The sequence below is a fragment of the Lithobates pipiens genome, unplaced genomic scaffold (assembly GCF_037356315.1).
Source record: "Lithobates pipiens isolate NorthernLeopardFrog02 unplaced genomic scaffold, aLitPip1_a1.2 Scaffold_25, whole genome shotgun sequence".
Classification (NCBI taxonomy): Eukaryota; Metazoa; Chordata; class Amphibia; order Anura; family Ranidae; genus Lithobates; species Lithobates pipiens.
The window spans coordinates 42,514,875-42,531,726 of NW_027507787.1; the positions used below are offsets into that span (position 1 = coordinate 42,514,875).

Below are 16,852 nucleotides of genomic sequence, written 5' to 3' on the forward strand. Positions count from 1 at the left end.
CTGATTTGATAGCTGACCCATCGGCAAGGTGTACAGACAACCCTTTCGCCCTGGGCCGTAAGGGCACTTGGAACTTTTGGGCAAACGATAAGTCCATAAATCCACTGCACGCTCCAGAATCAACTATTGCGGGGACTTGAATGTTCCCTCCGGGTAGCTGAAGAGAGACGGGAACAGCCAGGTGAGTAGCATTACTAGGCACAGCAGGTAAAACAGGAGAAGATACAGAAGAATGCTTACGGAATTTGGCAGGACAGGATCTCACGTAATGTCCGGGTTCTCCACAGTAAAGACACAGATTGTTGAGCTGCCGGCGTTGTCATTCCTCTGTGGTGAGCGTTGGTCTAAGTAAGCCCAGTTGCATGGGTTCAGGCGTGTCAGCAGCAGGATGTGCAGGGGGATTAGGTACACGGGGTAACATCCAGACTGGTCGGGACGGCCCGGCAGTGCGTTCTGTTCTCCGTTCTCTCAAGCGTCTGTCTATCTGGATGGAGAGGTTGATAAGGGCTTCAAGAGTTGCTGGAACACCCACCCGGGCCAATTCATCCTTTAGAGGTTCAGAGAGTCCCATGCGAAACTGGTATCGCAGAGCAGCATCGTTCCAGGTAGTATCGGAACTCCAGCGCCGAAATTCAGACGCATAGTCCTCTGCCGCTCTGCGGCCTTGCTGAAGAGAATATAAAGCTGCTTCCGCTGTGGCCGCCTGTTGAGGATCCTCATAGAGCAAACCCATGGCTTGAAAAAAGGTATTCAGGTTATTAAGGCAGGTTTCCTTTTGCTCCAAAAGGCGGTGGGCCCAAGCCTGGGGCTCACCCAGTAGGAGGGAGATAACAAAACCCACCTTAGTGGATTCTAGAGAGAAAGTTCTGTGTTGAAGTGCAAAAAACAATTCACAGGCATTGCGAAAAGCTCTATACTTGCTGCGATTTCCCGAAAACCTCTCCGGAGTTGGGACCTTGGGTTCAGGGGGTAACATAACCACTGATGGCGCAGAAGAAGTTCCCGACACGGTAGGGCCTGTGGTAGATTAGACCTGGACACGCTCTTCCAATCGAGAATAGCCTTCTTGTAGAGATTTAACAGCCTGGGTAAGTCCAGCAAGATGACGGCATAAATCATCCATGGCCGAATCTCCCTGTGTGGGCTCAGACATGGCTGCCTGATACTGTCACGTACCTTTAAGCAGAGCCCGGAGTGCAGGGAGTGGCCTCTCGTAGACCTCTGACTCGAGAGACCCTGGTAGTGGTGACAGGGGCTCAGGAGCACAGAGGGGCACAAGTGCCTGACTGGATAGCAGATGGTAAAGGCAGAAGACCGTTGAAGGAGGAGGTGTATTGTAGTCCGGTGTCTGAATGCAGGCAAAGGTGAGATAAGGTCCAGCAGACAGCAGAAGGGTTCCTGTAGTCCAGCAACGGCATACAAGTGATTGCAGGAGGTGACAAACAACGGAGGGGTATTGTAGTCCAACAACGGATGCAGGTGCAATGGATAAGCGGAAGCGGAAGAGTCCAGTAGTCTGTGGCCAAAGGTAGAAGGCTACAAACGCAGAAGGAGTACAGCCAAATATTGCGGAGGACTGGGAGGTGTCCTGTAGTACAACAGCAAGCAACTTACAGTTGACGGATGGTGTAACAGTCCAGGTCAGGCACAGGCGGGCAGATCAGGTACAGAAACGGAATCCAGAAGAGTAGTCGGGTACAAGCCAAAGTCGGGGGGCAGGCAGCAAACAGCAGAATCGGAAACAAGCCGGGTTCGATACGGATCAGGGTACAGGTACAGGTACAGGTACAGGTTCAGGTTCAGATTCAGATACGGATCACCAGGACGCACAGGAACGCTGTTGATCAGGCAGCAAGGCAGTGAGGCATGGATCCAGTTTAAATAGCGCTATTGGCGCCAATTTGCGTCAAACGGCCGCGTGCGCACCCGCGTGCGCGCTCCCGCGCGCACGCACGCACCGCCGATCGCGGTAACGCTCCTGGAACTGGGCAAGAGATCTTCTGCGACTTTCGCCGCTCGGACGTCTGTGAGGAGGATCTTCCTGACATCAGGTCTCCGCATAGAATGATATGGCCTTTCGCTACTTTTTGTACCTTTTTCCACAACTTATTAAGAAAGTGTACCTGTCTGGCATTAGGGGCATAGGCATTAATTATGGTATAGGCCACATTGTTGAGTTTACAGCTAAGAATCAAATACCTCCCTTCTTTGTCTTGCTGATGAGATATATATTTAAATGCAACTGATTGCTTAATCAGAATAGCGACACCTCTTTTTGTTGTTGGGGCGTTAGATAAGTAAACGGTGGGGAAGTGCTTGTTGAATAATTTTGGATGGTTGCCTTCTTTAAAGTGGGTCTCCTGCAAACAGAGAACATCACACCGCAATGCCTGGGCCTCCCTCCACAGCATGTGCCGCTTTTGCGGGCTATTTAAACCATTAACGTTCAAAGATGATATTTTGAATACCATGGCTGGTTAATGAAAAACTCATCTGGTAACTTAATATAAACACTCTTAACACAGAATGGATATGCTATCCTCGCAATAAACAGTCACCAACCAAGAGGACAGATGAACACTGTAATAACTTGATGTGGAAAGTCTTATCAGCAAGAAAAAAAAAAAAGAAAAGAAAAAAAAACAAAGAAAAAAGGGATAAAAAGAAAAGGGTTATAAAAAATAAAAAATGCAAGAATCGATTCCCAGGGAATCTGAGCCAACGGTGGCTGTTAAGAACGGGGGTAACACAAGTCTTGATGCCGATGGGGTCATCCAGATTCAAGTGTGTGTAGATATAAGTAAGACACGGTATGCAGCTGGGGCCGCATCATCCGTTAGGAGACTCCGGTGCAGCTTTGTGGGCCGTGGGGGCAGACGGGTCCAGAGCGATGATTTTCCATTTTTCCAGCAAGCGCAGGCCATCCTCCAATGTGCTTATGCGATAATCCCGATCTCCTTTGGAAATGACCAAGGTAGCTGGGTGGTTCCATTTATATGGAATCTTATGATTCCTAAGCGGTTTGGTGATGGTCAGAAGATTTCGCCTCTGCTGCATCGTGTGGGCTGACAAGTCCGGAAAAAAGGTGAGCCCCTGTAGACATTCTGGGGGTTGATCCGTTTGCCTTATAGCGAGCATTAACTTTTCCTTCACTCTATAGTAGTGTATCCTTGCTATAGTGTCCCTAGGAAGCTTCGCCTGTATGTGCTGCGGCTTTGGTAACCTGTGTATTCGGTCAATGGCTAATTCCTCCAGAGAGACATCCGGCAGAAGCTCACGCATAATGGTAGTGAGGTATGCCATCAAATCTTGGGGTTTGACTGTCTCTGGTATTCCTCTAATTTTCACATTGTTCCTCCTGGAACGGTCTTCCAGGTCCGCCACTTTTGCTTTAAGCCAAGATATATCATCATCATGTTCATTGTGAGCGTCCACCATATTATTGAATGTATCCGTAAATTCCCCCATCTTACTCTCTATGTGGGTAACTCTGTCACTGACCTCAGATACTTCTGCTTTGCATTGTGTCATTAGCTGCAGCATGTCAGTGTGGATCGCACCTCTCAGTGTTACCAACATGTCCTTTAGAGTAGAGTCCATGACTGGCTGGTTGTTAGTGGGGAATGCTGCAATGGCATCCTGAAACTCCAGTGTGTCATCAATAGCAGCAGCCAGGCCTCTTTCTCCCCTGTCTGCTAACTCCTGTGTCAGCTTGGGTTTTGCTTTAACGGGGCTGTTTGTACTAGAGGAGGATTGGGATACAGCTTGTGGCGATTTATGCTTATGTTTATGCCTACTCACAGTTTCCCATCCATCCGCTGCATCCTCAGTGTAGGCGCTCCCAGCGGCATGCGGGCCTCGTTGTGTCGGCCGCGCCATCTTGCCCGTTCGAGCGGCCCGGCCGCCCGAAGATATCTGTCATCTTTCCGGGCTGGGATTGCTCCCTTCTCCTCCTGGACATGACCGGACACCTTCCCCAACCTTCCGGGTGAATAAATTGCCGCCTATCCGTGCTCTTCATCGCTGTGAAAGCCTCTGGATGTCCCGTATGGCAGGGAGCTCAGGACTCCGTCCATTCTCCTTGCGTGCCGGCTCCGCCCCGAGTTCCAGGGTTTTATCACCAAAGCTTAATTAAACCAGCTGGGATTAGAAGCTCATTGGTTTCTATGCAGAGGTGAGCCTGATTTTGTACTTTTCAGCTTTAGTAAATAAATCCCATTGTGAACTTGTGAAAGTGGGGTATGTCTGTAGTGATTATTGGCTTGAATCTCTGTTGTTATAGGTGTAGCACCATCTAGTGTGCAACTAATGTAGGTCAATTTATTTTGTGACTCATGGTAGTTGTGTGAGTATGTAATTGGGTCGGGTTAGTGTAGGTCAGACTGGAGGGCTCTACAGGTCAGGCCTCTGGTACCTCCCCCTGGTTCTAGAAGCTTGAAGAAGCTTCTGGAAGCTAGTGAGTGGAGGCCAGGAGGTGATAATAAGCATACTTGAGGGAATCTGGCCAATCCCCAGGCAGAAGGCTCTGGCAGGGTGGCTGGATCAGCTCTTAAATATTGTGGAGCCTGAACAGCTGTCTCTTCTGAGCAACAGGATTTTTAGGGACAGAGTGAGTTCTTCTACATTTTCCAAGGCCAGAAAGGGTTAAAGCTGCTGGATGTAATATCAAGCAAGCTTTTCTTGGACTGTGCTTGCAAGCTGTGACCCAATCCCTTTTCCTCACACATTTTACTAAGCAGCCAGGTAGGCTGATATTTTTCTGGTACAATAGTTTTTATTGTAGTAAGCACAACAACAAAACAGCAGATCACCCACGCAGGGGTACATCACATCAAACATATCATAAAGACATGGGCAAAAATTAGATGAGCTTTTTTGTAAAACACAAAACATCCCCTGAGCAAGCTAGGGGTACAAGCCAAAGGTCCACATATGCCTACTAAGGGAGCCCATGGTTCACGTGCACTAGTTTGCATCTAGAGATAATACATGTGCAGCTCTACTGGATACCCCCACTGGGGGTTAAACTTTTTCTTTTCAAGAAAGGGGCCATAGGACTCCTGCAAGTTGAGATTCTGCTAAAATTCTACTTTGGGAAACAGAGCTTCTGTAAAGGGGAATTTTTCTGCCAAGTTCATAGAGACTGTTGCTGTTCCGATGGGAATACTGTCAAGTGTATGTTCATTTCTGGATTACATAGAGAAGGATGTTGTCCTCATCGTTGTTTTTCAAGTCAAACTGGACATCCCATTAATCACATACCCTATTCAAGTTGTTTTCCCCTAAAAAAACAAAAACAAAATCTCGGACTTGTCTCTGTTTCCTTGTCCCTGAATGAGAGCTGAAAATGAGTGTTGCCTGGCTGTGCAGGAATAGGGGACCCAAAAATCCAGCAGCTTCTGCGGGGGTTAGCGCTACATAGGGTCTTGTAGGGACTATGCGATGAAGCTGCATGTTACCCTGATTTGGTCACAGAATTGTTGCTGCGAAATACCCATGTTTGTGCAGATTTACTATGTGTGTGCAGCTTTTATTGTTCTGCAGTGAATGCATATTTTGCCATCCTAAATACATGTTTTGCATTATTGCTTCTAACTTTGCACCTGTTTAGTAAACTTCAAATTACAGTAACTCTGATTATTCAGATGATCACCCATACTGTTAAACTACTAACAAATGCTTACATCTTTACTGAATTTAAGGAAACCACACACAATCATTCTAAGCAGTCAACACGTATTGCTCATGATGGTTGTCCACCCTAAATCTGTTTCCAAGGTCAAGAGTTTATCAATAAATGAGGGAAAGTCAATTTCTCTCAAGGTTTTTTCGACCAACCTGACACTCAAAATGTTTAAATCTATTTGTAACTTCACTTGGGCCAACAATCAGTTAGAATATCTAGGCATCAAGTTAGTCTCCAATTTTTCTGATTTATACACAGCTAGCTATATTTCAACTACTCTCAGCATATCTCTTGGATGGGAAAAATCAATTCCATTAAAATAAAAATGTTAACAAAACTCCTGTATCTGTTCCATACCCTTCTTATACCAGTCTCTTCATTTGCTATTATTTTTTTCTAAAATCATGTTATGGTCTTTAAATGACACAATAAGAAACCAAGGACCGCCAGTCAAACCATGTATATGCATAAGGGTCAAGAAGGCCTTGAGGTTCCCAATTTTTTGAAATATTATCAGGCTTTAATACCCCTTTATTTATACTATACTAGTGAGCCCCTCTTTGGGTGGACCTGGAAGATACTCACTGTTCACCCATTAACCTCAAGGCTCAACCCTGGACTCCACCCAGTTTAAGACTGAATACTATGAGTCTCCTGATGAGGCATACCCTGAAAATCTTGAGCAGTTGAAAGCACTCCAGTAAGTTAATATCTCCGCATCCTTCCCTACTTCCAAATAACGGGTAGCCCACTTTCACCCCAGGACTGGAATCTGCAACCACTTTTCTTTGATGGATGACACATGGATTTACTACAGCCTGCTCCCTTCTTGAGAAGTATTCAATTCCCATGTGGCCCACTATCAGGGATACATCTCCAGAAAACAAAGCCTTTTTTAACACATCTGCAACTACACACCCTTATCACCCAAACTTATTTCTATAGTTTACTCTCATATTAACCACTTAACTTTACCCACTGCACAAACGTGAAGACATAAAGGCTAGCAAGTCTGAGGAGGACTGGTTGGAGACCTGGTCTAAAATTGCTATCTGTACCATCAATGTTACTACTCCTAATGCCGCGTAGATACGACCGGACTTTCCGGCAGACTAGGTCCGGCGGAATCAGTCCACTAGACAATCCAATCGCGTGTGGGCTAATCTGATTGTTTTTCATTAAAAAAAATCAGACGGACCTAGAAATAGAACATGTTTCAAATTTGTCCGACGGACTCAATTCCTATTGGGAAAACTGTTCATCTGTATGCTGGTCCGACGGACCAAATACGACGCAAAGGAACCTATTGGCTACTGGCTATTGAACTTCCTTTTTTAGTCCCGTCTTACATCATCACGTTCAAAAAGAATGGACTTTTGTACGGACGTAGTCCGTTCGTGTATGGCCATGTCCATTCGTTCGAAAGTCAGTCGGGAAGACCGTCGGACCTAGTCTGCCGGAAAGTCCGTTCGTGTGTACAAGGCATAAGTTTGCCTTTAAGGTCTTAACCAATGGTACTTTGGTATTATGCTCTAGACTAGCACCTATTTATCCTTATATCTCATGCCATTGCTTCAGTGGTTGTCAGACTGGCAGAGACAGCCTACACTCTTGGTGGACCTACCAATGCTTGGTTATTTCTGGATCAGGGTATTTAGATTTTTGAACAAATTATCCAACAAGCAGATCCCTAAAGACCAATGGTTAGCCCTATCACACTTTAAACCTCCAAACCTCATGAAAATCCTATTTAAACTGGCCACTTATTAGCCTCTAAATCAGGGGTCACCAAACTTTCTAAGCAAAGAAGCAGTTTACTGTCCTTCAGACTTTAGGGGGGACGGACCATGGCCATTGAGAGTAGAAAAGGTCCTGAGGTCAGTGGGAAAAATAATGGCCTATCTTTTGTTTCAGTGTGTATAATTCTGCCCCGTCATTGGTGTCAGTAGTAGGAATTGTACCCCATTGTTGGTGTCACTGGGAGGAATTGTGCCCCCTTAGTGGTGTAATTTGGCCCCATTGTTGGTGTCACTGGGAGGAATTGTGCCCCATCATTGGTTTCATGGGAAGGAATAATGCCCCATTATTGGTGTTATTGGGAGGAATAGTGCATCATTGTTGGTGTCATTGAGAAGAATTGATTGTGTCCCTTAACCGCTTACCGACCAGCGATTTACGTTGGCAGAATGGTACTGGTGGGCAAAAGGGTGTACAGGTAAGTCCCCTTTAAGAAGCTGCACCGTGGGCACGCACGTGCGCCCGCCACATTCTCCGTGACCGTGGGTTCTGCAGACTCGATGTCTGCTGGGTGCCCGCGATTGTGTCATGGAAAGGTAGAATGGGGAGATGCTTTTGTAAACAAAGAATTTCCCTGTTCTGCCTTGTGTCATGACAGAGATCACTGCTCTCTGTCATCGAGAGCAGTGATTCCTGTCATGTGTGTTGAAGCCCCTCCCCTCCACAGTTAGAATCACTTCCTAGGACACACTTAACCCCTTCATCGCCCCCTAGTGGTTAACCCCTTCACTGTCCGTGTCATTTACACAGTAATCAATGCATTTTTATAGCAATGATCGCTGTATAAATGACAATGGTCCCAAAATAGTGTCAAAAAGTGTCCGATCTGTCCGCCATAATGTCGCAGTCCTAATAAAAATTGCAGATTGCCGCCATTACTAATAAAAAATAATAATAATAAAAATGCCATAAAACTATCCCCTATATTGTAGATGCTATAAATGTTCCGCAAACCAATCAATATACGCTTATTTTTTTTTTTTGTTAAAACGAATATCCTTACAAATACACCAAGACCCTGACAACTATGTGAGGAACCCATCACTGAAAACAGGAGTCCCCTGCACCATGCTTCTCCCCAGCCACTCCTTTTTTCATAACTCACCTACTAATCTTTCCCCCTTGACTGTTTATTTTTCATTTCTTTCATTTCCATCCTATCTTTATATGTGCACATCCAGCTACAGGCCCTTAAGAATCTTTTCCCTTCCTTTCTTTTATACTTACCTTAAATACTTCCAAGCTTGGAAATTAAAAACGTAATGATGACAAAACCAAGTCCGTCCCCTTCCTCCCTCCCCTTCCTTAATCCTCTCTAAACCTACCCTTTACCTCTTTATTCTCTCATTTTATTCTTTCTTTTTCCCATTTCACTCTTCCCCAACTAAACCTGGGAATAACAGGTCCTAAGATGTAACAATTTTTGTATTTTAACTACGTAATTTCTGGATGAATTTGTATTGTCTCATTGATCCCTTGTACTTTCTAAATCAGTTGCAAAACGTTTTTTATAACATTACATATGCTGACATTTTCTGTTAAAATCCAATAAAAATTATTGTAAATAAAAAAATCTCATGCCAAAATAGTATGACCATGGAAAATAGTATGACAATAGTATGAACATTTGTTTGGATATCAAGCACATGCAACTTACACTATTCGATTACTACCCAATCATCAGTGTTTCCAACCGCCTCCAACTTCTTTTACTGACAAAACTTGGAAAATGTACTGACAGAATACACTTTTTGACATCCTCAAAATGATAACAATGTTAAAAACGAAGACAATCAATATATAAACATACAGTAACAAACAATAACTGCAATAAGCGCAGTAAGTAAACTGGCTTGCTTTAGAGTAAAGCTGAGTAAACATGGATCTAAATTGGTCCAGTTCATCAGGGATCAGCCAATTTTCAATCTGTGCATGGCCCTCCCCTCCCTGTCCGACAACCCTGCAGCACTGATCAATGTATTCGGACAGCTCAGTTCTGCACTTTGTAGGACATAGCTGGGCAATGCAGAGGAAGAGGAGGCTCCTGCTTCAGCTAAACCCGCCACAGCTCAGCATCCAAGAAGGATGCCTCTTCAGTCTCTGCCTTTGCCTGACCCTAAACGGATGTAATTGAAGAACAGGTGCAATGGGAATACTGTGATTCTGCAATGTGAGATTCAGCCATCACTGATGATGGTACTGCAGGGCTGTCTTTAATATTGATTGGGCCCTGGGCAAAAATTCTCATGGGGCCCCCAAAGCCAAAGCCCAACTCGCCCCCCCCCCCCATGCAATTTCGCTCTCCACCTGCTCTGAGATATGAAATAAATAGCAGCTAGACTCAAAATCGGTTTACTGTATTAGATCAGGCATGAATGAAAGGATTCTACACCAAGCCCCAATGTAATGAGAAGATTTACACTGACCACCAATGTAACTGAGACATTTGTTCACATTTGTGTGTCAGGAACACATGCAAAATCTGCAGCTGCCCTTTAGCAGATACACAGTAATGCCATCAATTGTTAATGACACCCTCACACATCTGCTGACATGTGCCTTGGCACTGTGTGATTTTGAAAAAGGGTTAGGGACCTTCTTCCGCATTTCTAGCACATAGAGCAGCCCATTGAAATGAATGGGCTGCCCCACACGCGGCCTACATCTTTATCCACCCTGTCAGTACACCTTTGCATCATAAAACCCCTGCTAACCTCTGCACCCCAAACCTCCCCCATCCTCTCCACACCAACCCTCCACCCCCTTTAACTCTACCTGCCTACTCTGCTCATCTTTGGACCCACGTATTCGCTTGCCTTTGCAGAACAGGCAGATGTTAGGCTTAATGACCACAGTTGTAGGCAGGACTTTCAAGCATGCCCCTTTACCTCCCCAGTGGGCAGCATTCAGTATAGGTGATGGTGGATTTGATCTGGGGGGGGGGCATGATATACATATGAATGCCGCCAGTATTTACATGTAAACACAGGGTCTGCAGGTGAGTCTTCTGTACACAACAATAGGGCAGAGCTGGGCAGCATTAGTAGCAGCAGTTCACACTGAGATATTGGAACACAGCACGGGACTAAAACTTCAAGGAACAAGGGAATTTAAACCAGGATAGTTGGCAATGACAGGGCCCAGGGCAGCTGCCCCTTTTGCCCTGCCTTAAAAATGGCCCTGTGGTACTGTCAGTGCTTGCTTCTATCCTCACGACTCATTCTGGGCTTCATCATTATAAGTGCACTTTTCCCTGGGACCCACCTGGACACATGCTTGTTTGAGCAGCATTGAAACAGCAGTAACTGACAACCTGCCCTGAATGCCATGATGTCATCATGTACTGTAAGGCTGACAGTAAACTATACTATCTGATTTTATACTGGCCTTATGATCTGCAATCAACTATGAAGTGCAAAGTCCTACCTGGTTTGATACAAATTGATGAGATTGCTTAGGTTTTTCCTCAAATTACATTTTTATGGTAATCTATTGTATAGTGTATAGCCAGATATTTCCCTATGGCCCGTGCTCAGCTGATCTTGAATTGGCTGGCTTTGGAACTGCACATGTGAGGTGTTTTCTTACAAACTTTAAAGGATAAGAGCAGACCACTTTTTTCACAAAAATCCCATAAATTAACCCTGCCAGTCATGTCATACCTCCAGAATCCTACCTGGAGTACTATCCTGCATGAAGCTTACATGTTCTCCATGTATTTAAGTGTCTCTCCATTTAGTGGTTTTCTTGATCTTTAACTCCCACAATCCAAGCACACTACCTCCAAAAATCAACCCAATTGTACATACGAGTGTGTGAGAATTTTAGAAGATGAGCTGCTTCAGAAACTGAACCTAATGGTCTAATCTACCCTGTAGTGCTGTAGAATATCTTAGTGCTAAGCAAGAAAGGGAAATAACTAGCATTTCTACAATCAAATGCTACCTTATTTATTATTTCACTATAGTAAGACCTGTTCAGTTTTTCCACAGTAATGCCCCATACACACGGTCGGACATTCCCGACCACAAAATCCGTCTGATTTTTTGTGATGGATTTTGGCTTGCATACACACGGTCGCACAAAGATGTCGGAAAATCCAATCGTTCGGAATGAGGTGACGTAAATCAAGTACGACGGGACTATGTAGAGGCCAGTAGCCAATAGCTTTCATCTCCAATTTTTTTCTGAGCATGTGTGGCACTTCGTGCGTCGGAATTTGTTGTCGGAAAATTTTAGATTCAGCTCTCAAACTTTTTCCGTCTGAAATTCTGACAGAAAAAGTCTGATAGAGCCCATATAAGATCAGATTTTCCGACAACATAATCCGATCTGACTTTTTCGTGGGCATAACACAATCAGATTTAACCTTTCTTTTTACAACTTCCTAAACGTTTCCAGTGCACATCTGCATCCCCATGGTAGCTGTTTAATAACAAAAACAGTTTGTGGTAACAGTTAACTGTAAATTAGTCTCAGTTTGACTTTACCATCTATGGCTGATCTTGCCGGGGTTTCTGCCATCTTTATGCCTCATGGGACCATGATCTGTGATCACTTAACCAGTTACAATGAATGTGAAAATAAGAGTCACAAATAACCGATTTAAATATGTCTGTACTTCATGAGTTAAAATTGATAATGACACCCTAAATTGATGGAGACACCTCAATATTACTAGGCAAACAGGTCAGAAGGGGGTCCACTAGGTGAAAGTGGTGACCCTTTGTAAGTCATTAACCTACTAGACCAGTGATGGTGAACCTTGGCACCCCAGATGTTTTGGAACTACATTTCCCATGATGCTCTGGCACTCTGCAGTGTAGTGGAGCATCATGGGAAATGTAGTTCCAAAACATCTGGGGTGCCAAGGTTCGCCATCACTGTACTAGACCAAAGTGAATAAACACTACAATGATGTCTACTTCCAAACCTAAGTAATGTGCTTTTACATAAATTGCATCTTGGAAAAGCTGTAAACTACCAAATATTCTGGTGCTGTACATGACACATGACCACCAGGAATAAGAACAAAGTATTACCAATAAATTTTGAGATTCTAGTATATTTCTACAGTAACTACAGTATCTTAACAAATCACTTAAACTATGAAAAAAAAGGTATAGGTCTGTTCTATTTAGTAAACTGTAACATCAGGACCCTGATGGTCATTAAAGAACTCAAAACTTTTATACCCTCCAAAACATAGTGTCATTTTAATTTAGACTATCTAATCCACATAATTAAATTTGAAGATCATTTTAGTGGTTCAGTAAAATAGTAGCCGGGGAGACTATTATAAAAGAACAGTGTATCAACATGAAGACTATAATCCTGTAAATGTGTCTACCCTACATATGGGAGGTTTTAATCATTAATTCATAATTTCACATACATAAAGTAAACACCTACCATAATTAATCTGATGAATCAAATCCAGCACGACAGAAATAAAACTTAATTCACTTCAGTGATCAGTGGATCGTTTCTTCTTCTCATTCTGTGAGCTGCAAGCAGTCTGACAGTCACTTCCCATCAGCAGGAGGCAATGTTTAACCCAGCTTGGTATAATAACAAGTTACTTCCTTGCATTAGTAAACCTGCATAATATATTCTAGCAGGGGGTGTGCTGGAATAATGGATGTTCTAAAGTAGGACCAAATTTAAACTCTAGTTTTGTTGAGAAAGCAGTCCCTTTTAAGCTGGTCATATAATAGTACATTTTCCAAAGAGCACGTACGAATTTGTACAACATTTCTCAGTACATAAGATGACTTGATGTATGTCACTGGAAAGTACTTAAAGTGGGGTACCCCTTAAAAAAAAAAAATTTAAAGTCAGCAGCTACAAATACTGCAGCTGCTGGCTTTTAATAATCGGACACTTACCTGCCCCAGGGTCCAGCGATGCGGGGGAACGAAGCCCCCCCTCGTTCCCCGCTCTGCTCGCGGCGCCGTCATGCATACTGTGGGCACCCGGCTGTGGCTTCACAGCCGGGCACCCACTGCGCATGCGCGAGTGGTGCAGGGCGCCGTGATACGCCGTACAGTCACCTGGGACACGTGACAGGTCCCGGGTGAATGTGCGGCACAAGGGGAAGTGATGTCACCAGCCCGGGCAATGAAGAAGGCAGACTACGAGGGACCCCCTAGCAACCGGTATTTAGAGGTGAGTAAAACATTTTTTTTTTGCCAATTATTATTATTATTTTTTTTTAATGAATTTTAAGCAGCTTTTCATTTTTTGGTGGCAACACCACTTTAAACATTTTGTTTGCGCTTAATATTTCACTATTTACCCACCTTATCTAACTATGTTGTATACCATACAAGATATTACAAAAAATTATGGTAGATTTTACCTGCACCTATCTTGCAAATATTGAATTAAGCCATTCCATTGCCCTTGTTCAATTATTTTACTATGAATGCTAAGCAAAAAGGCCCTTATTGTAATTACAGTCTAAGGCCACGTACACACGGGCGGATTGTCTGCCCAACTTAGTCCGCTGAACCGTGTTTCAGCGGACAATCCGCTCGTGTGTGGGCTTCAGCGGACTTTTTCAGCGGACAGTCTGACGGACTTTGTCTTTCGGAATTTCCGTAATTTTGTCTGTCCAAACTTGGTTTTGTCCGTCCAAACTTGGTTTCAGCGGACAGTCCGCTCGTGTGTAGGCAAGTTGGACAAACTAAGTATGGCGCATGCTCAGAAAGGATTTACACGGCCGAAGGTTGCATTGCAGTGTATTGGACGTCGTTTTTCTAGTCCCGTCGTACGTGCTGTACACGTCATCGCGCAAGTTTTCAGCGGACTGTCTGTTCATCGTGTGTGGTCAAGTCCGTTCATTCAAAAGTTGAACGGACTGTCTGTCGGATTGTCTGACGAACTTAGTTGGGCAGACAATCCGCCCGTGTGTACGCGGCCTAAGGCAGGCCATAGATCAGGGGTGGCTAACCAGTGGCCCGGGGGCCACATGTGGCTCGTGGAGCCCTCTGATGTGGCCCGCAACCTCCTGCTCTGAAATGGTGGGTTAGCAAGCCCAGATTGCAGGTTGCTGACCCGTCATACCACAGCATCAGTGTTTTTAATGAAGCTGGTAGTAGAGGAAGAAAGCGGCTGCAGAGCAGAGCCCAAATTAGCTGATGCTTCCTGTACAGCGCAGGCTTTTGCCACAGGCAGAGTCTATGGCAAGGTTCAGTTAACCCGCAGGATAGACACAGGTGCACTACGCTGCACCCGCGGTGGGGGTAAACTGCAGTACATCAGTATGAAAGTCTTAATCCCTTTTCACATGATCGGCCATACCCTATCGGACCCTCAATTCACTTCTACAAAGCGTCAGATGTAAATAGACCTTTGTCCGTTTACTCCCACCTGCCTCCAATCCTCTAAAAAAAAAAAAAAAATCTGTGTGGATCAGATTGGAGGGCCTATAGAGTAGCCGTGACCTGTCATCCACCCACGCCACTCATTGTGGCCCGTGACTGGTTACCAAGTTGCTTAAGTGGCCCTCGCTCTTAAAAAGGTTGGGCACCCCTGCCATAGATGATGCAATCTTTTTTCCTGCAACCACAGTAGCTATTATGTTTTTCCAGAGGGGGAGCTGTCTCTGCCCGGAAAACACAGTGATTATCACTAGCAGCTAAAGCCGCTGGTAATAATCACATGCTGGAAATCTCACATTCTGGTTGTATGTGTGGGTAAAATCAGCTTGCCCATACATGTATCGAATCTTGGCCAGTCCTTGCTGAACTGGCCGAGATTCAAACCATCTATGGCCAGCTTAAAGCATAACTCCACTTATGTTGAGAAAAAAACATTCCCCTCTGGTTAATCTATGTACATTACAAGGATTATACCAAACTTTGCTGCAGATTCCTACCTTTTGTTATTCTGAAGAAATCTCTGTGCGTTTGCCTGTATCCATGTGGTACAGTGAGTCTAATGAGAGTGGTTTCATAATTATCAGTCAGCTGTGCACCTGCAGGGCACTAATGAGGAAAGCTGCTGGGCCTGCATCCCTTTAGACGTGATTTCCTATTGGAAGTATCTCACCAAAAATGACATTTTTGTTGCAAGGGATGCGGGAAATCTGACTTGTATCTTAGTGTAGACTTCTGGGAAATTGGAGAGCCAATCAAACAAGCAGGAAGTTATGTTTCTGGGGGGCGTTCTGTACACATTCTGTGTACAGAACACCTCCAGGTAGCCATATTGCATTGCATTTTCAGAAAATTACAGAGCTGCAGATTGAAAAGGAAAGGTAATTTTTAATAACATTCAATCACAATATGACTTGTGTCACAATTGCATACACTATATAATTTTTTATATTTTCTATTTTTTTCCCTAGGAAAGTGGAGTTACCCTTTAACTATTTAAAAAAAAATCCCCATCATCCATTTAGATATACAACACCTAAGGAAAAGATGGAATGTACACAATTAGATTCAACAACATGCTATGAAATAAAGAGATTGGTCCTTTACTTTCTCTAAATAAGCAGGTTTACAAATTTGTCTAATACTAAACAGATATACTGATACACAAAATATCAGCAATATTTTTTTAATTTGTGGGTGCATCAGTTACCAAAGGGCACCTCCCCACACCCCCTGATCTCTCGTTTTGACAGTGGGCATGGGACCATCTCCCAGAACCTTCTGCCATAATTCATGTGGGGCTATGTGCACACGGCTGTGTCTTTCATTCACAGTTTCCTGTGACTCAATGAGCAACAAGTACTGTCTGCCATTACGGCAGATGGCTTGTAGTTCTCAATGAACTGCTGGAGTGCTGGTGAGCACTCTAGTAGTTCATTAATTCTTCCTGGAGTTAAGCAACTGTCTGCCCATATGGGAGGTGCATGCAGACAGCTGACTGAGAGTCTGAAGGATCCTGACATTGCACCTGCCATCTGCTGATCGCGAGTGTAATGCCCCATACACATGGTCGGAAATTCATAATCGGATTTTGTTGTCGGAAAATCTGATCGTGTGTGGGCTCTATCGGACTTTTTCTGTCAGAATTTCCAATGGAAAAAGTTTGAGAGCTGGATCTAAAATTTTCTGACAACAAAATCCGATCGCAATTTTTCTGATCGTGTGTAAAGAATTCCAACGCACAAAGTGCCGCGCATGCTCGGAAAAAATTTGGAGACGAAAGCTATTGGTTACTGGCCTCTACATAGTCCCGTCGTACGTTTTGTACGTCACCTCGATTTTCCGACAACTTTGTGCGACCGTGTGTATGCAAGACAAGAAAAAATCCGTTGGATTTTGTGGTCAGAATGTCCGATCGTGTATATGGGGCATTATGCTTTACAGGTTGCAGAGTAAAATAAATAAATAAACAAATGCACATTTTTGT

At 44.2% G+C, this 16,852-nt stretch overlaps 1 protein-coding gene across 4 annotated transcripts in view; it reads right to left on the reverse strand.

Annotated features, from left to right (window-relative positions):
- Nucleotides 1-13,032, reverse strand: part of LOC143930232 (uncharacterized) — a 109,309-nt gene extending 96,277 nt beyond the window's left edge. For 2 of the 4 annotated variants that reach the window (XM_077454373.1, XM_077454369.1), the window contains exon 1: nt 12,896-13,032. In XM_077454373.1, the coding sequence (XP_077310499.1) occupies nt 12,896-12,898 (3 nt within the window). In that variant the 5' untranslated portion in view covers nt 12,899-13,032. The remainder of the gene's footprint in view (nt 1-12,895) is intronic. The other 2 variants (XM_077454370.1, XM_077454371.1) reach the window with 1 other exon arrangement.
- Nucleotides 13,033-16,852: the final 3,820 nt, after the last annotated feature.